Below are 27797 nucleotides of genomic sequence, written 5' to 3'. Positions count from 1 at the left end.
TGTGCAGTCCAATTTACTGGCCCCGTCAAACACTCCCAGGACAGGTAAGCGTCGGGTTAGATACAGAGTAAAGCTCCCTCTACCCTGCTCCCATCAAACACTCGAGAGTCAGGCGGGGAAGAGGGTCGAGAAAGTAGAAATGGAGGCTCAGCCATTAACACTGTCCAACTGAGTTCCAGGTTCTTGCAGACTGTGTGGACGAAAGTGGGGACTGCAGGGTGGATGAACGAACTGACCATGACACCATGGTACAGGAAGCTGTTCCAGTGTGGGGAGTAAATAGGAATGCAGCAGTAGTAGGGGACAGTATAGTGAAGGGGATAGACACAGTTCTCTGCAGCCTAGAGCTTGTGTCCAGATGACTGTGTCGCCTGCCAGTGCCCAGGGTTCGGAGCATCTGCTTGGGGCTGGAGATAAATTTGCAGTGGCGGGGAGAATCCAGTTGTCATGATTCACGTAGGTACCAACGACATAGACAGGACTAGGAGGCTCTGCTTAGGGATTATGAGTAGATAGCGGCTAAATTAAAAAGCAGAACTTCAAAGGTAATAATCTCTGGATTATTACCTGAACCACAAGCAAATTGGAGTAGGGTAAATCAGATTACAGGAATTAATGTATGCATCAAAGACTGGTGTGGGAGAAATGGGGTTCGATTCATGGGGCATTGGCACCAGTACTGGGGAAAGAGGGAGCTGTACCACTGGGATGGGTGTCACCCGGACCACGCTGGGACCGGTGTTCTGGCGAGTCACATAACTAGCGCAGTAGAGGGCTTTAAACGAAATGGGAGGTGGAGGGATCATGTGAGAGGAGATGTCGTAAATCAAAGGGAAACAATAAGATATTAAAGCAGGGTAGCAGTTTGGGTAACGATAACCACAGTGTGGCAGGAGGAGACAGAGTATACAAAGGTAAGAGTTCACCATCCGATAAGGCCAGAAATTGCAAAAATGGTAAAAAGCCAGAGTTAAAGGCTCCGTATCTGAATGTGCACATCTGTGTTCACGATAGAGGATACAAAAACATTCCAGTAACAGCTGCAAATCAGGAGGTGAAACTTGGTGAAATTTAAATCACTAGGGAAATGGTACTGAACAAATTGATGGAGCTGGGGGCTGGCAAGTCTCCGGATCCCGATGGACAACATCCTAGGGACTTAAAAGAGGTGGCTAATGAGGTAGTTGATGCGCTGGTGATAATTTTCCAAAATTCGCCAGATTCTGGAAAGGTTCCATCAGATTGGAAAGTAGTAAATATAACCCCTCTCTTCGAGAAGAGAGGCGCAGAAACCAGGAAACTATAGGCCAGTTAGCTTGACGTCCGTTGTGGGGAACTTGTTAGAATCGATCATTAAGGAGGTTATTGCTGGGCACTTAGAAGAGCTCAAGGCAATAGGGAAGAGTCAGCATGGTTTTGTGAAAGGAAAATCATGTTTAACCAATTTATTGGAGTTTTTTGAAGGGGTAACATACACAGTGGATAAAGTGGAGCCTGCAGGCTTACTGTACTTGGGTTTCCAGAGGGCCACATCAAAGGTTATTACGGAAAATAAAGCACAGGGTGCGTAACGTATTAGAATGGATTGAAGATTGGCTGGCTGGCAGAAAGCAGAGAGTTGGCATAAACAGGTCTTTTTCGGATTGGCAGGATGTGACGAGTGGAGTGCCACAGCGGTCTGTGCTGGGGCCTCAACTTTTTATGACTTAAATCAATGACTTAGATGAGGTGAGTGAAGACATGGTAGCTAAATTTGCAGATGACACAAAGATAGGTAGGAAAGTATGTTGTGAAGAGGACTTGAAGAGGTTGCAGATGGATATAGATAGGTTGAGTGAGTGGGCAAAGATCTGGCAAATGGAGTTTAATGTGGGAAAATGTGAAGTTGTTCACTTTGGCAGGAAGAACAAAGCCACAGTTTTACTTAAATGGAGAACGGCTGCATAATTCTGAGGTGCAGAGGGATCTAGGTGTTCTAGTACGAGTCACTAAAAGTTAGTATACAGATACAGCAAGTAATTAAGGCGGCTAATGGAACGCTATCCTTTAATATGAGAAGGACTGAACATAAAAGTAAGGATGTTATGCTTCAGTTATACAGGGCATTGGTGAGACCGCAACTCGAATACTGTGTACAGTTTTGGTCTCCTTATTTAAGGAAGGATGTAAATGTATTGGAGACGGTTCAGAGGAGGTTTACTAGATTGATACCTGGAATGGGTGGATTGTCTTATGAGGAAAGGTTGGACAGACTGGGCTTGTTTCCACTGGAGTTTAGAAGAATGAGAGGTGATTTGATTCAAGTATACAAGATCCTGAATGGCACTGACAAAGTGGACGTGGAAAGGATGTTTCCTCTTGTGGGTGAGCCCAGAACTAGGGGGTACTGTTTTAAAATTAGGGGTCACCCTTTTAGGACAGAGATGAGGAGAAATTTATTCTCTCAGAGGGTCGTGCAACTTTCTGCCCCAGAAGGCAGTGGAGATGGGGTCATTGAATACTTTTAAGGCAGCGGTAGATATAGATTCTTGTTAGGCAAGGGAATCAAAGGTTATTTCTTATGTCACGTTCTTATTCATAACAAAATGAATGAACTGTTAGCACAGATAGAAATAAATATGTATGACCTGATATAACAGAGATATGGTTGCAAGGTGACCAAGGCTGATGTCAGGAAGGTACAGTAATTTTCATAATATTATTGGAATTTCTAAAATAGAGTAATAATGGGATCTATGTCTATGTATCTGTTTGTGTGTGTGTGCGTGCGCGTGTGTGGGACTTAAATGAATTAAAGGCAGCTGGTCTGAAGGCTTTGATGTATCAGAAGATAAGCTAGGTTTGAAATGTTCAGTAGGTAAACATGGGGGAAGATTTAGAATGTGAGGTGTAAAGGGAACATTTGCATTTTTAAATAAAGCAGACTAGCTTGAATTCAAAAGAGGGAGTGAAATGTTTCACTTAGCCAGGAGAAGTTTGTGTGTGTTTATTTCTCCTAAGATTACTGGTACAATTGGTACTATGATAGATTGTTATTATTAGAGAGGTAAAGTTCAAAGACATTGTGAAACAATGGGAATTTGCATGCAAAGGGGAAAATATGTATAAAGGAGAGAAGGCTGTGTGTAATGGAAGGCATTCTAAGATCTAACAAGTGCAACAAACCTCCTGCACCTAATCCTCAAGCTTAAAAAGGGTTTTTAAAATATGTAAAGAGCAAGAGAATAGCTAGGGAAAGAGTAGGGCCAATTAGGGACCATAGAGGTAATGTGTGTGTGGACCCAGAAGACGTGGGTACAGTCCTCAATGAATACTTTGCGTCAGTCTTCACAATGAAAAAGGACGATGCAGATATAGACATCAGGGTGGAGGACTGTGAAATATTAGAGGAAATTAACATAGAGAGAGGGGAGGTACTCGTGGGTTCAGCGGCCTTAAAAGTGGATAAGTCCGTAGGGCCGGATGAGATGTCTCCCAGACTGTTGAGGGAGGCAAAGGAAGAGATATCAGGGGCCCTGGCAGTAATTCTCAAATCCTCTCTGGCCACAGGTGAGGTGCCAGAGGACTGCTAAAATCCCATTATCGAAAAAGGGAGGAAGGGATAGACCAGGAAATTACAGACCAGTCAGTCTAACCTCAGTGGTGTGGAAGTTACTAGAAAGAATTCTGAGGGACAGAATATATCTGCACTTGGAGAGGCACGGATTAATCAAGGAGAGTCAGCATGGATTTAAGGGGAGGCTGTGTTTGACAAATTTGATCGAGTTTTTTGAGGAGGTAACCAGGAGTATTGATGAGTGTAAGGCATTTGATGTGGTCTACATGGACTTTAGCAAGGCTTTTGATAAGGTCCCTCATAGCAGACTGGTTAAGAAAGTAACAGACCATGGGATCCAAGGCAAAGCGGCACATTGTATCCAAAATTGGCTGAGAGGCAGGAAGCAGAGGATGATGGTGGAAGGATGTTTCTGTGACTGGAAGTCTGTTTCCAGTGGGGTTCCGCAGGGTTTGGTGCTGGGGCCCTTGCTGTTTATGGCGTGCATAAATTATTTGAACTTAAATGTAGGGGTATGATCAAGAAGTTCGCAGATAACACGAAAATTGGTAAGGTGGTAAATATGAGGAGGATAGCTGTAACCTGCAGGAGGATATCAATGCACTGGTTAGGTGGGCAGAGCAGAGGCAAATGGAATTCAACCTGGAAAAGTGTGAGGTAATGCACTTGGGAAGGGCTAACAAGGCGAAGGATTACAAGGCAAGGGATTACACTATGAATGGTAGGACCTTGGAAAGTTCTGAAGATCAGAGGGCCCTTAGTGTGTATATCCATAGATCCCTGAGGGTAGCAGGGCAGGTAGATAAGGTGGTTAAGGCAGATGGGGTACTTACCTTTATTAGCCGAGGTATAGAATACAAGAGCAGGGACGTTATGCTGGAACTGTATAAAATGCTGGTTAGGCCACAGCTAGAGTACTGCATGCGGTTCTGGTCACCACATTATAGGAAGGATGTGATTGCACTGGAGAGGGTGCAGAGGAGATTTACCAGGATGCTGCCTGGGCTGGAGGGTCTGAGCTATGAGGAAAGATTGGATAGGCTGGGGCTGTTTTCCTTGGAGCAGCAAAGGTTGAGAGGGGACCTGATAGGGGTGTATAAGATTATGAGGGGCATATATAGGGTGGATAGGAAGGCACTTTTTCCATTAGTAGAGGGGTCAGTAACCAGGGGGGAATAGATTTAAAGTAAGAGGTAGAAGGCTAAGAGGGGAGTTGAGGAGAAATTTTTCACCCAGAGAGTGGTGGGAATCTGGAACTCTGCCTGAAAGGTTGGTTAAGTCAGAAACTCTTGTACCATTTAAGAAGTATTTAGATATTCACTTGCGTTGCCATATCCTCCAGGTTTATGGGTGATGCACTGGAAAATGGGATTAGTGTAGTCAGATCTTTGTTGACTGGTGTGGGCATGATGGGCTGAATGGACTCCTTCTGTCCTATAAACATCTATCAGTCACTCACTGTCTTGTCTCATGGTTGTCAATACCCAAAAGCAGATTCAATAGTAACTTTCAAAAGGGAATTGGATAAACACCTGAAGTGGAGAAAATGGTTAGTGGGCCTAACTGCACAGCTCTTTTAAAGAGCCACCACAGGCATGATGGGCTGAAGGGAATGTTTCTGTGACGTAAGATTCTATGAATAGCTACCTGGGTATCAAACAAGGTCCCAGACACCATCTGGTGCTGCTGGAGAAGTCGGGTGGGGGGATAATTGGGAAATATTAAGACAGGAGAGGGGACCCTGCTAGTTAGCCTCTCACCTGGGTGTAGGTCTCCTGGATGGAATAGTCAACCAGAACCATGATGAGGATAGCTATTGGAACACCAAAATCTCCAATCACACGGCGAATCTGCAACACATATAAAGTGTTAACTTCTTGACAGTATTGTTAAATGTTAGGTAAAAATTATTCATTTGTTTCCAAGTATTTCATGTTCTAAGACATTCACATGCTCTGTGGCTACGAGCAGAGAAATGATCCTTCACCAATTTCCTTAGCCCACTGCATCCAACTTTTGAACCCATCAGGAGCTAACTCAAAACATTCTCACTTCCAGTCAGTTTTTACATTACAGATTCTTTGGGGTTCAATATTACTGGCTAGTCCTATAAGTGGCCCAGTGTCCCTTACAATCCAAAGCGCACTTCAGGTGGTTGCACTCTTGGCTGAGGTTTAAGGTCGTGGGCTGCACTTTTGGAAGGTCAGTGCTGAAGTAGCACTGCACTGTTGGAGGGTTAGTACTGAGTAAGCGCGACAGTGTTGCAGCAACTCCCATGGTCTATGAATTTTTTTTTTATTCATTCATGGGATGTGGACGTTGCTGGGCCAGAATTTATTGCCCCTCCCTAACTGCCCTTGAGAAGGTGGTGGTGAGTTGTCTTCTTGAGCCACTGCAGCCCATGTGGTGTAGGTACACCCACAGTGCTGTTAGGGAGGGAGTTCCAGGATTTTAACCCAGCGATAGTGAAGGAACGGTAATATATTTCCAAGTCAGGGTGGTGACTAGCTTGGAGGGGGACTTGCAGGTGGTGGTGTTCCCACGTGTCTCTACTGCCCTTGTCCTTCTAGATGGTAGAGATCGTGGGTTTGTAAGGTGCTGTCTAAGCAACCTTGGTGAGTTGCCAACTGGTGCCATAGTGGCTATGTTTCCTTCTGAGAGGGCATAAGAAATAGGAGCAGGGGTAGGCCATTCAGCCCTTCAAGCTTGCCCCATCATTCAATAAGATCATGGCTGATCTGCCCCAGCCCTCAATTCCTCTTTTATGCCAGCTCCTCATAGCCCTCAACTCCCCGATATTCCAAAAATCTAATTACCTCCCCTTTAAATACTTTCAGTGATCTCGCCTCCACAACTCTCTGGGGTAAAGAATTCCAGACATTGAGAAAAGAAAATCCATTGCAGTTCAGTTTTAAATGAGTGTCCCCTTATTCTGTAACTATTTCCCCTAGTTCGAGATTCCCCCACTTGTGGAAACATCTTCTCAACATCTACCCTGTCAAGCCTCCTCAGAATCTTGTACGTTTCAATAAGATCACTCCTCATTCTTCTAAATTCTAAATGAACAAAGACCTAATCTGTTTAGCCGTTCTTGATAAGTCAACCCCTCCATCCCAGGAATCAGCCTAGTGAATCTCTTTTGAACTGCCTCCAATGCCAGTATATCCTTTCTTAAATACGGGGATCAAAACTGTGCACAGTGCTCCAGGTGCAGCCTCACCAACACCCTGTACAGTTGTAACAAGACTTCCCTATTTTTAAACTCCAACCCTCGAGCAATACAGGACGAAATTCCATTTGCCTTCTTAATTACTTGCTGCGCTTGCACGCTAACTTTTTGTGTTTCATGCCCAAGAACACCCAGATCCTCTGTGCTGCAATTGTTTGGAGTCTCTCTCCATTTAAATAATAGTCTGCCTTTTGATTCTTCCTACCAAAGTGCCTGACCTCACACTTTCCTGCATTAAACTCCATCTGCCAAGTTTTTGCCCTCTCACGCAACCTGTCTATTTCCCTTGCAGATTCCTTATATCCTCATCTAGGCTTGAATTCCCTGAAATATGGAAGATTAAGAGGTGTTCTAATTGAGATATTTAAGATGACTTAAAGAACAAAATCAAGTCTTGCGATTATAATAAGCAGAAGCTATTTCCTTTGGGGGCAAGTCCAAAACAAGGTGCATAACTTTAAAAAAAGAAGGGAGCCAGGCCATTCAGGGGTGATGTCAGGAAGCATTTCTTCACAAAAAGGGGAGCGGAAATCTGGAACTCTCTCTTCCAAAAAACTAGAGAGGCTACGGTTCAATTGTAATTTTCAAAACGAAGGTTTCTACTGGGTACGGTTGTTTACAAAACAAGGTCAGTGGATGGAGCTGAGACACGGATCAGTTGTGACTTAACTGAATAGTAAAAGAGGCTCGAGAGGCTGAACAGCCTCGTCCAGTTCCCAAGATGGAAGGAACACAGAAACAGTCTGCTCAAAGGAAAATGAAGAAACACAAGAGAGGGAAGAATTTCTCTCAGGCCCTCACCAGTGACACTTACTCTCCCGGGCAAGAAACGGCTATTTTTAAACTTGCGCAAGAAGAAGGCGATGAAGAAGGTGCCGGCCATCAGGACCAGGGACAACAGTGCAGTGTTCGGTTGCCCTGTCCATTTCCTGTTCTCTTCACTTGTACCATTGGTTATGTTTTGGGAGGCAATGGACGGCACGGTCACATTCTCTGTAACATTCGAACAGCCACGGAGAGGATGGATCTGGAAAATCTACAAAAACATGAGGGAGAATCTCTCAGACCGAGTGTCAGAACTCATCCCACGCCAGACCCACCCATCCCCCTTCCCCAGAAATCCAACTCTGGTCAACCTCTAACCCCTCTTATGCCAGGGTCAGGTGCGGAGGGAGGGGGCTGCATGTGTGAGTGTGAGAAATCAGAAAACAGTATGTGATCCAGGGGACATATTACTCCAAAGTCAGATTCTAGCATACATTATAATACAGGATCTGGGTAGAGGATCTTGGCACTCAAGGTCCTGAGCAAAGGCATTTCACTCCCAGGTTATAGAGCCCAGGGGTTTTATTTTAGGGGTTTAATCCCTCAGGAAGTCTGGTATGAGACAGGACCTGTTACTCCTGGAGTCAGTGTGTGAGGCAGGACCTGTTACTCCTGGAGTCGGTATATGAGGCAGGACCTGTTACTCCTGGAGTCAGTGTGTGAGACAGGACCTGTTATTCCTGGAGTCAGTGTGTGAGACAGGATCTGTTACTCCTGGAGTCAGTGTGTGAGACAGGACCTGTTACTCCTGGAGTCAGTGTGTGAGACAGGACCTGTTACTCCTGGAGTCAGTGTGTGAGACAGGATCTGTTACTCCTGGAGTCAGTGTGTGAGACAGGATCTGTTACTCCTGGAGTCAGTGTGTGAGGCCGGATCTGTTACTCCTGGAGTCAGTGTGTGAGACAGGATCTGTTACTCCTGGAGTCAGTGTGTGAGACAGGATCTGTTACTCCTGGAGTCAGTGTGTGAGACAGGATCTGTTACTCCTGGAGTCAGTGTGTGAGGCCGGATCTGTTACTCCTGGAGTCAGTGTGTGAGACAGGATCTGTTACTCCTGGAGTCAGTGTGTGAGACAGGATCTGTTACTCCTGGAGTCAGTGTGTGAGACAGGATCTGTTACTCCTGGAGTCAGTGTGTGAGACAGGATCTGTTACTCCTGGAGTCAGTGTGTGAGACAGGATCTGTTACTCCTGGAGTCAGTGTGTGAGACAGGATCTGTTACTCCTGGAGTCAGTATGTGAGGCCGGATCTGTTACTCCTGGAGTCGGTATGTGAGGCAGGATCTGTTACTCCTGGAGTCAGTGTGTGAGGCCGGATCTGTTACTCCTGGAGTTGGTATGTGAGACAGGACCTGTTACTCCTGGAGTCAGTGCGAGAGACAGGACCTGTTACTCCTGGAGTCGGTGTGTGAGGCCGGATCTGTTACTCCTGGAGTCGGTATGTGAGGCTGGATCTGTTACTCCTGGAGTCAGTGTGTGAGGCCGGATCTGTTACTCCTGGAGTCAGTGTGTGAGACAGGACCTGTTACTCCTGGAGTCAGTGTGTGAGGCCGGATCTGTTACTCCTGGAGTCAGTGTGTGAGGCCGGATCTGTTACTCCTGGAGTCGGTATGTGAGGCCGGATCTGTTACTCCTGGAGTCAGTGTGTGAGGCCGGATCTGTTACTCCTGGAGTCAGTGTGTGAGACAGGACCTGTTACTCCTGGAGTCAGTGTGTGAGGCCGGATCTGTTACTCCTGGAGTCAGTGTGTGAGGCCGGATCTGTTACTCCTGGAGTCGGTATGTGAGGCCGGATCTGTTACTCCTGGAGTCAGTGTGTGAGGCCGGATCTGTTACTCCTGGAGTCAGTGTGTGAGACAGGACCTGTTACTCCTGGAGTCAGTGTGTGAGGCCGGATCTGTTACTCCTGGAGTCAGTGTGTGAGGCCGGATCTGTTACTCCTGGAGTCAGTGTGTGAGGCCGGATCTGTTACTCCTGGAGTCAGTGTGTGAGGCCGGATCTGTTACTCCTGGAGTCAGTGTGTGAGGCCGGATCTGTTACTCCTGGAGTCGGTATGTGAGGCAGGATCAGTTATTCTGGGAGTCTGGTGTGAGGGGCAGGATCTGTTATCCCTGGAGGTGGTGTGTGGGGCAGAGGCTGTTATTTCTGGAATCTGGTGCGTTAGACAGGGTCCATTACTCCGGCAGTCTGGTGGGAGGGACAGGGTCCATTACTCCGGCAGTCTGGTGGGAGGGACAGGGTCCATTGCTCCAGCAGTCTGGTGGGAGGGACAGGGTCCATTACTCCAGCAGTCTGGTGGGAGGGACAGGGTCCATTACTCCGGCAGTCTGGTGGGAGGGACAGGGTCCATTGCTCCGGCAGTCTGGTGGGAGGGACAGGGTCCATTGCTCCGGCAGTCTGGTGGGAGGGACAGGGTCCATTACTCCGGCAGTCTGGTGGGAGGGACAGGGTCCATTGCTCCGGCAGTCTGGTGGGAGGGACAGGGTCCATTGTTCCAGCAGTCTGGTGGGAGGGACAGGGTCCATTACTCCAGCAGTCTGGTGGGAGGGACAGGGTCCATTACTCCGGCAGTCTGGTGGGAGGGACAGGGTCCATTGCTCCGGCAGTCTGGTGGGAGGGACAGGGTCCATTGCTCCGGCAGTCTGGTGGGAGGGACAGGGTCCATTACTCCGGCAGTCTGGTGGGAGGGACAGGGTCCATTGCTCCGGCAGTCTGGTGGGAGGGACAGGGTCCATTACTCCGGCAGTCTGGTGGGAGGGACAGGGTCTGTTACTCGGGGAATTGGTTTGTTTCTCCAGGAGCCAGTGTACAGGGCAGAGGCTGTTGGTGAAAAGCCATCTTTGGGGCAGACAGGGGTGTTATACCAATGCTTAGGCGTGGGTTAGGGGGGGTCATTCCTCCAGGTCCCAGGTGTGCAGGAGGAGGATTATAACTAAAATTTTGGGAGGGGTGAGTGGAAGGATTATTACTCCTGGGCCCAGATATAAGGCTTTGAGATTATTGTTTCAGGTTCTGGGTTTGCAGAGAGAGGATTAGGGCTAGTGGGACATATTGCTTAAGGTCCTGCATTGAGTGAGGGCATTTTACTATAGGTTTTGTGGGAGAGGGGAAAAGGCATTATTACTCCAGGGTTCTGGTATGGATGAGAGGATTATTACTGCAGGTTTTGTTGGGGGGACGAAGGAGAGAAAGTGAGCATTACTCCGGGCTCCGTCAATCTATCTTACCTTAACAAGCTTATAGAATGTCTCATAAATAAATATCAGCGAGATGAGAAAAGCGAAGATCTCCTGGGTGAACCTGGAAATGAACCGCACCAGGAAAGAGCCTTCAAAAGCCACAATCAACACCACGATGGCAATGAGCCAGAAGCCAATCCATACCCGGCCAGTCAGATAGTCCATGTTGTTCGAGTCACAGAACTGGAGGAAGGAAAGGGGATGGATCATCAGACTGTCATTAAAGCTACAAACAAATAGGACAGTGAAGAGGAGAAAGTGTTGAGGATCACTGCATAGCGCCTGATTCGGTTCTGCTGAGCTGGCACACACTTTTTTATTCATTCATGGGATGTGGGCTTCGCTGGCTGGGCCAACATTTATACCCAACACTAATTGCCCTCGAGAAGGTGGTGGTGAGCTGCCTTCTTGAACCTCTGCAGTCCATGTGGTGGTAGGTACACCCACAGTGCTGTTAGGGAGGCAGTCCCAGCATTTTGATCCAGTGACAGTGAAGGAACGGTGATATATTTCAATATATTTCCAAGTCAGGATGGTGAGTGGCTTGGAGGGGAACTTCCAGCTGGTGCTGTTCCCATCTATCTGCTGCTCTTGTCCCTCCAGGTGCTGGAGATCACGGGTTTGGAAGGTGCTGTCGAGGAGCCTGGATGAATTCCTGCAGTGCACCTTGTAGATGGTACACACTGCTGCTGCTACTGTGCGTCGATGGTGGAGGGAGTGAATGTTTAAGGTGGTGGGATGCTGATCAAGCAGGTTGATTTTTCTTGGATGGTCTGGAGCTTTTTGAATGCTGTTGGAGCTGCACTCATCCAGGCAAATGGAGAGCACTGCACCATTATCCTGACTTGTGCCTTGTAGATGGTGGACAGGCTTTGGGGAGTCAGGAGGTGAGTTACTTGCCACAGGATTCCCAGCCTCTGACCTGCTTTTGTAGCCACAGTATTTATATGGCTAGTCCAGTTCAGTTTCTGCTCAATGGTAAGCCCCAGGATTTGGGGGATTCAGCAATGGTAATGGCAAGGGAAGGTGGGTTGATTCTGTCTTGCTACTTACACGTTCCTCTCACTTCTGACTTAGGAAGTCATAAGCTCACATCCCACTCCAGAAATTTAAGTCTGTAATTCAGGCTCTTCTGGTGCCCAGTACTGAGGGAGTGCTGCACCATCGCTGGTGCTGTTAAATAATGGATATGAAAGGATTGCACCTTCAACAATGCTGCATTCCCGCAGTGTACATCCAGACTATGAGTTCAAGTACTACCATTGAGCTAAACTGACAATATTTGGGGCTGACCAATGAGAGTAAGAACTGATTTCAGCGCAAGATGTCTGCCCAAGTTGACCTGAGTATGAGACAAATTCACCTTAAAGAAAGCTTCTTCGAAAACGAGCAATGGGCCAGAAAAGCCAACGATCAGCAGTGGTTGGGCCCCCAACAATCCGAAGATCACCATTTGTATGGCTGTGGAAATGATGAGCTCAGAAACACCAATCAAACCCTTGGTCTTCTCCCCTGAAACGCAATGAAATATCAGAGCATTGCTTAAATGGAAAACGACTGCAGAATTCTGAGGTGCAGAGACCATAAGACCTCGGAGCAGAAATTAGGCCATTCAGCCCATCGAGTCTGCTCCACCATTCAATCATGGCTGATAAGTTTCTCAACCCCATTCTCCCACCTTCTCCCCGTAACCTTTGATCCCCTTACCAACAACAACCTATCTATCTCGGTCTTAAATACACTCAATGACCTGGCCTCCACAGCCTTGTGTGGCAATGAATTCCATAGATTCACTACTCTCTGGCTAAAGAAATTTCTCCTCATCTCTGTTCTAAAAGGTCTTCCCTTTACTCTGAGGCTGTGTCCTCGGGTCCTAGTCTCTCCTACTAATGGAAACTTCTTCCCCACGTCCACTCTATCCAGGCCTTTCAGTATTCTGTAAGTTTCAATCAGATCCCCCTCGTCCTTCTAAACTCCATCGAGTATAGACCCAGAATCCTCAAACGTTCCTCATTTGTTAAGCCTTTCATTCCTGGGACCATTCTCATGAACCTCCTCTGGACCCTCTCCAGGGCCAGAACATCCTTCCTGAGATACGGGGCCCAAAATTGCTCATAATATTCTAAATGTGGTCTGACCAGAGCCTTATAAAGCCTCAGCAGCACATCCCTGCTTTTATATTCTAGTCCTCTCAAAATAAATGCCAACACTGAGTGCATTTGCCTTTCTAACCACCGACTCAACCTGCAAGTTAACCTTAAGAGAATCCTGGACTGGGACTCCCAAGTCCCTTTGCACTCCAGATTTCTGAATTCTCTCCCCATTTAGAAAATAGTCTATGCCTCTATTCTTCCCATCAAAATGCATGACCTCACACTTCCCCACGTTGTAATCCATCTGCCACTTCTTTGCCCATTCTCCTCACCTGTCCAAATCCTTCTGCAGCCTCCCTGCCTCCTCAATACTACCTGTCCCGACCCCTATCTTTGTATCACCAGCAGAGGGATCTAGGTGTCCTCGTGCATGAATCACAAGTTAGTTTGCAGGTACTTAAGGAGCAATTAAGGAGACTAATGGAATGCCATCCTTTATTGTAAGAGGGATTGAACATAAAAGTAAGGATGTTATGCTTCAGTTACACAGGGAATTGGTGAGACCACATCTCGAATAGTGTGTGTAATTTTGGTCTCCTTATTTAAGGAAGGGTGTAAATGCATTGGGGGTGGCTCAAAGGAGGTTTACTAGATTGATACCTGGAATGAGCGGGTTGTCTTTTGAGGAAAGGCTAGACAGACTGGGCTTGTTTCCACTGGAGTTTAGAAGATTGGGGAGGGGGGGGGGGTGGCTTGATTGAAGTATACAAGATCCTGAATGGTATTTACAGGATGGACGTGGAAAGGATGTTTCCTCTTGTGGGTGAGTCCAGAACTAGGGGTCCCTGGTTTAAAATTAGGGGTCGTCCTTTTAGAACAGAGGTGAGGAGAATTTTTTTCTCTCAGAGGGTTGTGCAACTTTGGAACTCTCTGCCTCAGAAGGCAGTGGAGATTGTGACGGTGGTTTCGAGGGGGGGGGGGGGGGGGGGGGGGGAGAGCTGGAGGTCACTGAATATTTTTAAGGCAGAAGTAGATAGATTCTTGTTAGGCAAGGGAATCAAAGGTTATCGGAGGTAGATGGGAATATGGGATTTGAAACACAAACAGATCAGCCATGATCTGATTGAATGGCAGAGCAGGCTCAAGGGTCTACTTGTTGTATTCCATCTGCCACTTCTTTGCCCATTCTCCCAACCTGTTCAAATCCTTCTGCAGCCTCCCTGCCTCCTCAATACTACCTGTCCCTCCACCTATCTTTGTATCATCTGCAGAGGGATCTAATTGGTCTACTTCTGTTCCTATTTCATATGTTCATATTGATTGGCAAACCCATAATCCTCCACACTTGGGTAAATATTACACAGAAAACCCCCATTCACACATCAAAACTACTTCATGAGGAGTCCAAGAACATTGATAAGCCGCCCACCATCAATGCCACAGCTAACGTCAGGATGAACCTACGGTGTGACCCTGCCTCAGGCTCATCATCCAAAGCGGCCTCTCCTTATGGGTCAACGCTGACACTGAGTGTTGGCAGGCTATTCGACAATAGAGCCATCACAACCAAGCCTTGTCCTGCACTTATCCAATTGTCACAGAGGCACCAGGGGCTAGAACTCTCTTGAGCATTGAATACAGGAAAAACCCAGAACATATCACAAACTGAAGCAACATCTGCTTTGATGGCTTTTCCTTTTTGTTGCATTCTGTAACAATAATGTAAGATTGGTGTTCATGACCTGTGCAACTCTTTCTCCACAAAGCATCGAACTAACCTATTGGGACCTCCTTTATGCCTCATTACTTGCTCTTGGAAACATCACTAGCAAGGCAAGATAAAACTAAAATACTGCAGACACGGGAAATCTGAAATAAAAACAGACAGTGCTGGAAAAACTCAGCAGATCTGGTAGCATCTGTAGAGAGAGAAACAGAGTTAATGTTTCGACTCTTCTTTGGAACCGTGTTTTTTTTAACAAGTTCAGCCAGGCGGAGGAGAGCGGTGGTGGATGGAGGTGTAGAGGGATTGAACGTCCATAGTAAAGAGGAAGCAGTTAAGGCCAGAAAACTGGAAATTGTTGAAATGACGTAGGGCATCAGAAAAATCACAAATGTCGGTGGGAACAGACTGGGCAAGGTGAGAAAAAAAAGGTCAATATAGGAAGAAAGGAGTTCAGTGGGATAGGAACAGGCTGAAATGATGAGTCTACCAGGACAGTCCTGTTTGTGGATTTTGGGAAGGAGTTAGAAGCGGGCTGTATAGGGCTGAGGGGCAATGAAGCTGTGGAGAGAAAATCTACAGGGAGTTTCAAAGAAGAGTTAAAATTGGACTCGAAACGTTAATGCCATTTCTCGGTCCACAGATGCTGCCAGACCTGCTGAGTTTTTCCAGCACTTTTTGTTTTTATACTAGCAAGACAATATTTAGTGCCCATCCCAGGTTGCTGAGAGGTCATTGGTTGCCAACCACATAACATGGGGCTAGAGTCAGGGAAGTTTTCCCTGGTGCCAGGATTCATCCCTCAACCAATATCATTAAAACACCAAATTATCTGGTCATTAACACATTGCAATTTGTAAGATTTGCCACAAGCAAAATGGCTAATGCATTCCCTACATTGCAACAGTGACTACACTTCAAAATTACTTAATTGGTTGTAAAGCCCTATTGTGAAAGGCGCTTTAGAAATGTGGCATTGATGATGGGCGGCTCATCTATTGTTCTTGGACTCATCAAAACTACTTAATGAGGTGTGAATGGGGGTCTTCTGTGCAGTATTTACCCAAGCGTGGGGAATTATGGGTTTGCCAATCAATACGAACATATGAAATAGGAGCAGAAGTAGACCTGCTTTCTTCCAGTGCTTCTGTTACCATAACATTCAGCTACAGGTGAACAGTGGTAAAGTCACTTACCAAGTAACCCCCCAAAGGTGATGGCTGGGGAGAGGCAAGCAAAGTAAATGAAGATGATGGCAGCCATACACTGTGGGTTCAGGGCATCCTTGAAATCACTTATGTAGTTAGGGTATCTCCGGCGTGCGTCCCTGATAACCCCCCCGAATAGTTTCCCCGTTCGTCTCAGTGGGTCCTCCTCGTCCGGCTTCTTTGGTTTCAGGAGAGCTGTAAGATACGAGAGGTAAAGTGAGTGAAATTCAGAGTTCAGAAAATTCAGTTCAAAGTAGAACACGATGATGGTTCCCAATTCAAACCTCCTGCCCCTCTCAGCAGGCCATGGTTTGACTGCCCACCCTTGGGTCCCTTGTCCAATTGGCCGCTCCATGTGTGAGTGAAGATGGACTATTTCTCCATGGAAGGCATCACAGAACTATGGTGTCCTCCAGTATCGCCTCACACACACTTCAGGAATTTCCAAAGTGTGCCCCAGGTGGCAAGGACCTTGTTCACAAGTGAACTGACAGTCTGAAGGGAGACGGGGACAAGGAGGATGAAAGCTGATCTGCCAGCAGAGTCCACACGGTCAGAGATGTGACGTGTGAATGGGGTGCTATGGATGCATTGGGCGGGAAGATCAGATAAGGATTCAAGGATTGGGCAGCGGAGGCTTCTGCTCATAAGGAAGCAGCAACTAGAGGCTCCACTGGCCTAAGATAAAAGCAAAATATTGCGGGAGCTGGAAATCTGAAACAAAAACAGAAAATGCTGGAAAAACTCAGCAGGTCTAACAGCATCTTAAGAAGAGCTCTGAAGAAGAGTCATACAGACTTGAAACGTTAACTCTGTCTTTCTCCCCACAGATACAGTAAGTCCTGTTGAGTTTTTCCAGCATTTTCTGTTTTTGTTTCCATTGGTCGTTTGGAGAAAGCTGAGATAGGCATAAAAGGAAGCTGTAAGCTTATTCAAGTGGAAGTCAAGCCTTGGATAATGACAGGAGGGTGGGAATTTCATGCCAAGGGTTATGGTAGTGAGACTGCAATGACGTACTGACAGTATCAAGATCCCAGTGAGGAGTCCATGTTTCAATCACTGACAGGCAGAAAGTTGTTAAGAAAATTCAATGCATGTCCATTCAGTGGTCCAGTTGACTGATGCCTACCTCGTTCCTCTTGACTCTTAATCTCCTTGGCCAACACCTTGTCCTCTTTCGCCTGCCTTTTCTTCAACATCTTACGCTGGAATTGAGCAACTGACAGCAGCAGCTCCTCCCCAGGAACATCAGAGGGAGGGATCACGATACTGCTGTCCAGGAATTCATTGATTGCACTCAACAAATCATTCCGATCGTCTGCCAAGTAGGCAGCTCGGTGGAAATTCTGTGAAACAAAAGTAGAGTGAGACTCGTAGAAACAAACAAGGATTGGGGGGGGAGAGAGAGAGGGAGGGAGGGAGGTGGGTGAGAGAGAGAGAGGGAGAGAGAGAAAGAAAGAAAGGGAGGGGGAGAGAAAGAAAGAAAGGGAGGGGGAGAGAAAGAACGAAAGGGAGGGGGAGAGAAAGAACGAAAGGGAGGGGGAGAGAAAGAACGAAAGGGAGAGAAAGAACGAGGGGGAGGGAAAGAACGAGGGGGAGAGAAAGAACGAGGGGGAGAGAAAGAACGAGGGGGAGAGAAAGAACGAGGGGGAGAGAAAGAACGAGGGGGAGAGAAAGAACGAGGGGAAGAGAAAGAACGAGGGGGAGAGAAAGAACGAGGGGGAGAGAAAGAACGAGGGGGAGAGAAAGAACGAGGGAGAGAGAAAGAACGAGGGGGAGAGAAAGAACGAGGGGGAGAGAAAGAACGAGGGGGAGAGAAAGAACGAGGGGGAGAGAAAGAACGAGGGGGAGAGAAAGAACGAGGGGGAGAGAAAGAGAGAGAGTGTTGCTTGATAGCACTGTTAATGATACCTCCCATCACTTTATTGATCATTGAGAGTACAATGATGGGCAGTAATTTACCAGGTTGGATTTGTCCTGCTTATCCTGGACATGGCATAGCAGGGGTAGGTGCCAGTGTTGTAGCTGTATGGAAAACCTTGGTTAGGAGCATGGCTAGTTCTGGAGCTCATGCCTTCAGTACTACTGCTGGGATATGGTCAGGGCCCATAGACTTTGCAACATCAGCCAGAGTATTAGCCTGGGTCTCTGAATTACCAGTCCAGTGGCGTTACCACTACGCCACCATGTGTCCCTGAAGGAGGAGGGTGAGATGGATCTTCCATTATGCACTTCTGGCTGAAGATAGTTGCAAATGCCTTGTCTTCTTAACTGATGTGCTGGGCTCCCCATCATTGAGGATGGAGATATTTGTGGGTCCTCCTCCAGTGAGTTATTTAATTGACCAATATTCATATCTGGATGTGACAGGACTGCAGAGATTAGATCTGATCCGTTGACTGTGGGATCGCTTAGCTCTGTCTATCCCATGCTGCTTCCGCTGTTTGACATGCAAGTAGTCCTGTGTTGTAGCTTCACGAGATTGACACCTTATTTTTAAGTGTGCCTGGTGCTGCTCCTGGCATGCTCTCCCACATAGCCCGTTGAACCAGGGTTGATCCCCTAGCTTAGTGGTAATGATAGAATGAGGGATATGCCGGGCCATGAGGTTACAGATTGTGCTTGAATACAATTCTCCTGCTGCTGGTGGCCCACAGTGCCTCAGGGATGCCCAGTTTTGAGCTGCTAGATTTGTTCTGAGTATATCCCATTTAGAACAGTAGTGGTGCCACACAACACAAGGGAGGGCATTTAGTGTGAAGGTATCACTCCTACCACTATTGTTGTAGACAGATGCATCTGCAACAGGTAGACTGGTGAGGATGAGATCAAGTAGCTTCTTCCCTTTTGTTGGTTCCTCATCACCTCCCGGAGATCCAGTCTGGCAGATGTGCCCTTTCAGGACTCGGTCAGTAGTGGTGCCACCAAGTAACTCTTGGTGATGGACATTGTAGTTCCCTACCCAGAGTACATTCTGTGCCCGTGGCACCCTCAGCGCTTCCTCTAAGTGGCATTCAACATGGAGGAGCACTGATTCATCAGCTGAGGCGGGGTTGACGGTAGTAGCTGGTAATCAGCTGTAAGTTTGCTTGCCCATGGTTTATCTGATGCCAGGGAGTTTTGCTGTCAGGGACAATTTGGTGAGTTTGACTATGTTAGGATATTATTTGACTAGTCTGTGGGACAGCTCTCCCAATTAGGCACAAACCCCCAGATGTTAGTAAGAAGAAACTTGCAGTGTCACCTAGGCAGGGTGTGGTTTTGTACCTCGGTCAATGTGTGTGTGGTCCATTCAGCTTTATTCTTATAACTGAGCGGCTTGTAGGCCATTTCAGAGTCAACCACATTGCTGTGGGTCTGGAGTCACATGCAGGCCAGGCTGGGCTGAAGGACAATCGTGAACCAGATTGGCTTTTACAGCAATCCAGCAAACGATTTTACAATTTTACAACAACGATCATTATTTAGATTTATTAATGAAATTACCATGCTCCTGTCCCCCTGTGACAGTGCAACGTACTTCTAGCTGCTGCTGTTTTTCTTTTGACCTGGTGTATGTTTAGTTCTGATCATACACATTCTTTCAGACTCCAAATCTCCCAGCAGGTAGGCCTTGATTGCAGGTGGTTGACAGGACTAATAAATCCTGACTTTCATTGCTCTACAGGAAACGGTGGGAATGTTAGCCGAGTGGTTTGGGTCCTGGATTAACAGTTTGGGGATTGAGAGTTCAAATTCCACAAGCTGCAAAATTGAATTTAATGTCCAAAAAAAAAAAAAATCACCATAAAAGCACCTAGATTCTTGTAAAAACTCAGCTTGTTCACTCCCTCCCCAAAGGCACGATGGGGTGTACGTACACCACAGGGACTGCAGCGGCTCCAGAAGGAGGCTCACCACCACCTTCTCAAGGGCAACTAGGGATAGACAATAAATGCTGGCCCAGCCGTGAATGAATAAAAGAAAATCCTTGAGGAAAGGAAACCTGCTGCCTTGAGGCAGGCACATGACTCCAGTCCAATCAATACCATTGACCTCTAATGCAGGTTTACCAGTAACACATCAAGCTGAATGAACAGTGGGAAAGTTCTATACACAGAGTGACCACCGAGGGGCATATCTGCATCGAATTACATCAAGGCTACAGCATGGAAACAGGCCATTCAGCCCCATGGGTCTTTACCAGTGTTCATATTCCAGGCAAGTCTGCTCTCACCTTACTTCATCTACCCTTTCAGCATTTCCTTTTTATTAGTTTCTCCCTCATGTTCCTTATCCATCTGCCCGTTAAATGTATCTCTGCTATTTGCCTTAAACACTCCCTGTGGTAGCGAGTTTCACACTCTCACCACTCTCTGGTTAAAGAAGTTACTCCTGAATTCCCTACTCAATTTATTAGCCACTAGTCTTGGTCTTCCCCCACAAATGCAAACATCGTCTCTACGTCTATCCTATCAAATCCCTTCATAATCCATCAGGGCACCACTCGGCTTTGTGTTTCCTAGAGAAGAGGGCTCCAGTTTATTCAGTCTTCCCTAATAGGTACAACCTCTTAGCTTTGATAACAACATTGTAAAATTACTAAGTACCTGCTGCAATGCCACAATAAGCCTGCAACCACTTAAGCAACAATGGATTATGAAACAGGGGAAACTTCGGCCTCATTCTGAATTGATCACTTAAGCAGATGAATGACCTCATCCCTCAACTGGTCCCTTTCAGGCAACTGTTTCCAACTCTTACCTTGTCTGACATCAGGGTGGAAATGGAGCGTCCAATCTCATGGTAGTCCATGTTGCTTGTGCTCGGTCCCAACAGGATGAAGAGGAACCGGACTGGAACTGGAACCTCCAGCACCGACTCCAGCTCCACAGCTGTCTTCAAGCGCACATACGCCATGGTCGGATGGTCCAGGAACTCAACACTCCCTGGAAAGAAACAAAAGGAGACAATCTCACCATCACAATTTGCCTCAGGGTTAATGAAAGCAATGCACACAAAAGAAACATACTAGATACTCCCTCCAACAATGTCCCATCAAACACTCCCAGGACAGGTACAGCACGGGGTTAGATACAGAATAAAGCCCCCTCTACACTGTCCCCATCAAACACTCCCAGGATAGGTACAGCACGGGGTTAGATACAGAGTAAAGCTCCCTCTACACCGTACCCATCAAATACTCCCAGGACAGGTACAGCACGGGGTTAGATACAGAGTAAAGCTCCCTCTACACTGTCCCCATCAAACACTCCCAGGACAGGTACAGCATGGGGTTAGATACAGAGTAAATCTCCCTCTACACCGTCCCCATCAAACATTCCCAGGACAGGTACAGCACGGGGTTTGACACAGAGTAAACCTCCCTCTACACTGTCCCCATCAAACACTCCCAGAGGACAGGTAAGCACAGGGTTAGATATAGGATGAAGCTCCCCTCTACATTGTCCCCATCAAACACTCCCAGGACAGGTACAGCACGGGGTTAGATACAGAGTAAAGGTCCCTCTACACTGTCCCATCAAACACTCACAGGACAGGTACAGCACGGGGTTAGATACAGAGTAAAGCTCCCTCTATACTGTACCCATCAAACACTCCCAGGACAGGTACAGCATGGGGTTAGATACAGAGTAAAGCTCCCTCTACACTGTCCCCATCAAACACTCCCAGGACAGGTACAGCACGGGGTTAGATACAGAGTAAATCTCCCTCTACACTGTCCCCATCAAACACTCCCAGGACAGGTACAGCACGGGGTTAGATACAGAGTAAATCTCCCTCTACACTGTCCCCATCAAACACTCCCAGGACAGGTACAGCACGGGGTTAGATACAGAGTAAATCTCCCTCTACACTGTCCCCATCAAACACTCCCAGAGGACAGGTAAGCACAGGGTTAGATATAGGATGAAGCTCCCCTCTACATTGTCCCCATCAAACACTCCCAGGACAGGTACAGCACGGGGTTAGATACAGAGTAAATCTCCCTCTACACTGTCCCCATCAAACACTCCCAGAGAACAGGTACAGCACGGGGTTAGGTACAGAGTAAAGCTCCCTCTACACTGTCCCCATCAAACACTCCCAGGACAGGTACAGCACGGTATTAGATACAGAGTAAATCTCCCTCTACACCGTCCCCATCAAACACTCCCAGGACAGGTACAGCATGGGGTTAGATACAGAGTAAAGCTCCCTCTACACTGTCCCCATCTAACACTCCCAGGACAGGTACAGCACGGGGTTAGATACAGAGTGAAGCTCCCTCTACACTGTCCCCATCAAACACTCCCAGAGAACAGGTAGGCACAGGGTTAGATACAGTGTAAAGCTCCCTCTACACTGTCCCCATCAAACACTCTCAGGATAGGTGCAGTGTAAGTTAGAAACAGAGTAAAGGAGATAGTCTGGGTACAAACCAAGCATATTCTCATAAGGAGGGAATATGGCAGGTCCAAAGCTAGTGCACGCTGGGTGACAAAGAAAATAGAGATTAACATAAAACAGAAAATAGAAGTTTATGGCAAATGTCAGGTACAGAATTCGATAGAAAAGCAGGCAGAATACAGAGAGCGCTAGAGGAATAAGTATATAAGGAGGGCAAAGAGATTAGTGAATAACCTAAAAAGGAATCCAGTCTTTTGTAAGCATATTAAAAGTAGAAGGACAATTAACGGTATTGTGCGACTGATTAGGGACTGAGAACAAAACCATTTTGTGTTGGCAATGGGCTTGATTGAGGTACTGAATGAGTAATTTGCATATGTCTTCATAAAAGAAGAGGATGGAGTTAATGCACAGCGGAGGAGGGGGAGTAGACGTATTGGAGCAAATAAAAATAGATAAGACTGAAGGTGCTAAATAGGTTGACATCACTCAAAGTTAAAAAGTCACTCCTCCAAGTCCTGAATGAGTGGTGCCGGAGTATTGCAAAAGTTACACCCTTGTTCAAAAAAGGGTGAGGGTTAAATCTGGTAATTACAGGCCAATCAGACCAGTGTCAGTGGAAAAGCTACTAGAGAACATCCTCCAGGACAAAGTTAATTCTCACTTGTAGAAGCATGGATTAATAAGGGACGGCCAACATTGATGTGTTAAAGGCAAATAGTGTCATACTAACCTGATTGATTTCTATGATCCAGTAGCTGTGGGGTTTGATGAGAGTGGTGCAGTGGTTATTGGGTAGATTGACTTTCAAACGGCACTTTATATAAAATACGATATAATACGAGATATTCGGAAAATAGAATTGCCTGAGATTAAATGACTGTGGTAAATCGGGCACGGAATTGGCTAAGGGAGAGCAGGCTGAGTGTAAAAATAATTTACTGAATGGACAGATGTATTCACTGGGGTCCTCCAAGGATCAGTATTAGGTCAATTGCTTGTCTTGTTGCATATAAATGACCCGAACCTGGATGGAGGGAACACAACTTCAAAACTTGGGCACGATACAAATCGTGGCAGCATAGTGAATGGTCAGCAGGATAGTAGCAGATTTCATGAGGACATAGACAGGCTGGTGAACTGGGCAGGCACATGCAGGTGTAGTCTAATGCAGAAAATTATGAAGTGATGTATCTGGGGGGAAACAGCATGGAGAGGCAGTATTTTCTAAAGGCGTACTATTTTGAAGGGAGTGAAGAACAGCCGGATCTGGGGGTGCATCTTCACAAACCCTTGAAGGTGGCAGGGCTGGGTACCACCAAGTTACACACCACTCTAACTTAAAATATACATTGTTGCTCGGTCAAAATCCTGGAACGCCCTCCCTAACAGCACTGTGTGGGAGCGTCTTCACCACACGGACTGCTGTGGTTCAAGGTGGCGGCTCACTACCACCTTCTCAAGGGCAGATAGGAATAAGCAATAAATGCTGGCCTTGCCTGCATAAAAGCGAAGTTGATAAGGCAGTTAAGCAAAGGTATGGGATACTTGGCTTTGTAAATAGGGGCACTGAAAACAAAAACAAGGAAGTGATGCTAAACCTTTATAATCTCTGATTAGCCATCAGCAGGAGTATTGTGAACAATTCTGGGCGCCACATATTAGGGAGGATGTCAAGGACTTCGAGAGGACACAGAGGTGGTTTCCCAGGATGATACCAGGGTTGAGGGACTTCAGTTATGTGGAAGGTTGGAGAAGCTGGGACTGCTTTCTTTAGAGAAGAAAAGCTTAAGGATAAGCCCAATAGAGGGCTTCAAAAATGATCAAGCGTTTTAAATGGAGTAAGTTGTGAGAAAACCAAAGGACAAAGATTTTAAATAATTGGCAAAAGAACTGGAGGGTAAATGGGCAGAAAATTCTTCACAGAAGGCATTGTTGAGATCTGGAACACACAACCAAAAATATGATGGAAACAAATTCCACAGGGACTTTCAAAAGGCAAATGAATATGCACTTGAAACTGATTTTCAGGGATCATAGGAACGTAGGATCTGGGAAAACAAAGCTGGGATGTGGGATCAAATTGGACAGTGCTTTAAAAGAGCTGGATAAACACGATGGGCTGAATAGCCATCTTCTGTAGTATTCTACAATTCTACACTGTCCCATCAAACACTCCCAGCACAGGGTTAGATACAGAGTAAAGTTCCTTCTATACTGTCCTCATCCAACTCCTGGGTGGATCCAAGAACGCGAATGCTTTTCTATCAACACACACTCTTCCGTTCCCATGACATCTGGTTCTGTCCCTCTTGGGTTTGCTTTAACCCAGTGCATACTGTCAGCTGGAGTTTTGAAAGCCTTTCCTGATTGATGTAAGTTATAGAGGCATAGGAACATAGGACTTAGGAGCAGGAGTAGACCATTCAGCTCCTCGAGCTTGCTGTGACATTCAATAAGATCATGCTGATGTGCTTGTGGTCTCAACTCCACTCTCCTGTCTGCCACCCATAGCCCTTGACTGCCTTGTCTATCAAAATCTATCTAACTCGGCCTTGAATAAATTCAATGGCCCAGTCTCCACAGAGTAACGACCCTTATCTCCGTCTTAAAAGGGAGACTTAAACTGTGTTCCCTAGTTTTAATCTCCCCCACAAGGGGAAACATCCTCCCAGCATCTCCCCTATCAAGTCCCCTCAGGATCTTATATGTTTCAATAAGATCACCTCATGTTCTTCTGAACTCCAATGAGTACAGGCCTAACCTGCCTTCATAAAGATAAGCCCTTCATCCCAGGAATGAGTTGAGTGAGCCTTCTCTGAACTGCTAATGTAATTATATACTTTTTCAAATAACAAGGCAAGGCCAAAAGTTACATGCTTTGGTAATCAGTACTGTGGTAGGCAGCTTTAATCGTCAGGGAGCAAGTCCGAGTGGCTCCAGAGCAAGAGGCGATTACTAAAAACAAGAAGCTACGGTTGCTGAAAAAGCCAGTAATTCAGTCAATGCCTGAACCAAGGAGATAGTCACAAATGGAAACAGGAATGTACATGTGTTTCTTACCCACGAGTACAACTGTGGCCTCTGCATTGAATGGGATTTTCTCCAGGAGTTTGAGTTCATGCTTCGACCTTGATCTGGTCATCTCTGCAGATAGTGGACATTCCTTCTGTAAGAGGTGGAGAAACAGGTTACAGGCTGAGCCTTGACAAGCTACCAGCTGAAACAGATTGGGGGAAGGGGGGAGCGGGTGAGAGAGAGAGAGAGAGAGAGAGTCCCAGCGTGTTATCAGGAGCCTGAGGGAAGAATAAAGAAAGTTTGCTGCCGAGATGGAGCACGGAGATTGGGCATTCCTTTTGTAAGAGGTGGTGAAACCGGTTGTAGGCTGAATCTGACAAGTTATCAGGAGAGAGAGGGAGGGGGGTGTCGAGAGAGAGAGGGGCTAAGGGAGAGAGAGGGGCTAAGGGGGAGAGAGAGAGAGAGAGAGGGGCTAAGGGAGAGAGAGAGAGAGAGAGGGAGGAGAGAGAGAGAGGGAGGAGAGAGAGAGAGGGAGGAGAGAGAGAGAGGGAGCAGAGAGAGAGAGAGGGAGGAGATAGAGAGGGAGGAGAGAGAGAGGGAGGAGAGAGAGAGGGAGGAGTGAGAGAGGAGAGAAGGGGTGAGGGGGAAGAAAGGGGAGAGGGAGTGAGGGGGGGAGAGAGAAGAGAGAGGAGAGAGGGGAGGAAGAGATGGAAAGAGAAAGGGAGAGAGCTTACAAGCAGGACAGAGTGTGGGAGAGAGTCAGTGATAGTGTGGGAGAGACAAGTAGAGAGACCAGTTACAGGCAGAGATTAACAAGTTATCAGGGGAGGGAGAGAGGGGGGACAGGCAGATAAAGAGAGTGACTATAAGAAATACCACACGGCCCACTGAGCCTACTCCACCATTCGATACGATCGTGGTTGATCTTAAGCTTCAATTCAACTTTCCCGTCCTCTCCCCGTGTCTCTTTATTCCGAGAGACCAAAAATCTGTCTCTCTCAACCTTAAATGTATTCAATGATGGAGCATCTACAACCATCTCGGGTAGAGAATTCCAAAGATTCACAACCCTCTGACTGAAGAAATTTCTCTTCATCTCAGTCCTAAATGATCGGCCCCTTATCCTGAGACTGTGCCCCCGTGTTCTAGATTCCCCAGACAGGGGAAACAACCTCTTGGTGTTTACACTGTCAAACCATTTCAGGATCTTGGATACTTCAATGAGACCACCTCACATTCGTCCAAACTACTGAGAATATTGTCTCAATTTACTCAGCCTCTCAACGCAGGACAACTCCATCATCCCAGCAACCAATCTAGTGAACCTTCACGGTACTGCCTCCAATGCAAGTATATCCTTCCTTAAATACGGAGACTAAAATTGCACACAATATTCCAGGTCTGGTCTTGGCAAAGCCCTATACAATTGTAGCAAGACTTTATTCTTGAACTTCAATTGCCTTGCAATAATGGCTTACATGCCATTTGCTTTCTTTACCTGCATGCTAACTGTGCTCCTTGTACGAGTACACCCAAGTCTCTTTGAACATCAACACTTACAAGTTTCACACCTTTTAAAAAGTATTCTGCTTTTCTTTTTTTAATAGCCAAAGTGAATAATCTCACAATTCCCCACATTATACTTCATTTGCTACCTTGTTGCTCACTGGCTTAACTTGTCCACATCTCTTTGTCGCCTTTGTGTCCTCCTCCCAGCTTACCTTCCCATCTAGCTTTGCAGTGTTCGTGAACCCTGATACTTTGCACACTCTCTCTTCATCTATGTCATCAATATAGATTGTAAATAACTGAGACCCCAGCACTGATCCTTGTGGAATTTCACTAGTTACAGATTGCCAACTTGAAAAGGTCCCATTTAAGCCTACTCTCTGCTTTCTATCTGTTAACCAATCCTCTTTCCATGCTAATATATCAAACCCAACTCCATGAGCCCTTATCTTGTGTATTAATCTTTTGTGTGGCACCTTATTGAATATACTAAATCTACTGGTTCCCCTTGTACTAATTACATTCTCAAAGAACTCTAATAAATTTGTCAATCATGATTTCCCTTTGGTAAAAACATGTTGTCTTGTTCGAATCACATCATGCTTTTCCAAATGCATTTTTAAGGCTTCCTTAATAATAGATTCCAGCGCTTTGCTGATGACTGGTTAACTGACCTGTAGTTCCCTGTTTTCTCTCTCCCTCCTTTCTTGAGTATTGGTGTTACATTTGGGAAACGATAGTCAGAGCAACCACTATCTCTGCAGCTATCTCTTTTAGAACCCTAGGATGCAGGCTATAAGTCCCACAGATTTGACCAATTTTAGTCTCTGCTGCTATTGACTACCTTCATTTCCTCACCCTTATTAGCCCTTAGGTTACCCTTTATTTCTGGCATGCAACTTGTGTCTTCTACCCTGCAGACAGACACAAAATATTTATTCAATGGCTCTACCATTTTCTCATTTACCATGATAATTTCTCTTGTCTCTGCTTCTAAGGGACCAACATT

The 27797-nt window shown here is 46.4% G+C and overlaps 1 protein-coding gene across 4 annotated transcripts in view; it reads right to left on the bottom strand.

Annotated features, from left to right (window-relative positions):
- Positions 1-27797, bottom strand: part of LOC121278938 (anion exchange protein 2-like) — a 263881-nt gene that overhangs the window by 10078 nt on the left and 226006 nt on the right. For all 4 annotated transcript variants that reach the window (XM_041189507.1, XM_041189509.1, XM_041189510.1 and 1 more), the window contains 8 exons: positions 25325-25430; positions 20615-20799; positions 17001-17217; positions 15860-16066; positions 12211-12359; positions 10836-11030; positions 7600-7821; positions 5317-5406 (listed from right to left, as the gene is read on the bottom strand). In XM_041189507.1, the coding sequence (XP_041045441.1) occupies positions 5317-5406; positions 7600-7821; positions 10836-11030; positions 12211-12359; positions 15860-16066; positions 17001-17217; positions 20615-20799; positions 25325-25430 (1371 nt within the window). The remainder of the gene's footprint in view (positions 1-5316; positions 5407-7599; positions 7822-10835; positions 11031-12210; positions 12360-15859; positions 16067-17000; positions 17218-20614; positions 20800-25324; positions 25431-27797) is intronic.

This window comes from Carcharodon carcharias, chromosome 6, assembly GCF_017639515.1.
Source record: "Carcharodon carcharias isolate sCarCar2 chromosome 6, sCarCar2.pri, whole genome shotgun sequence".
NCBI lineage: Eukaryota > Metazoa > Chordata > Chondrichthyes > Lamniformes > Lamnidae > Carcharodon > Carcharodon carcharias.
The sequence above is the reverse complement of the archived record's forward strand: the minus strand, read 5'-3'. Positions and strand labels throughout refer to the sequence as shown.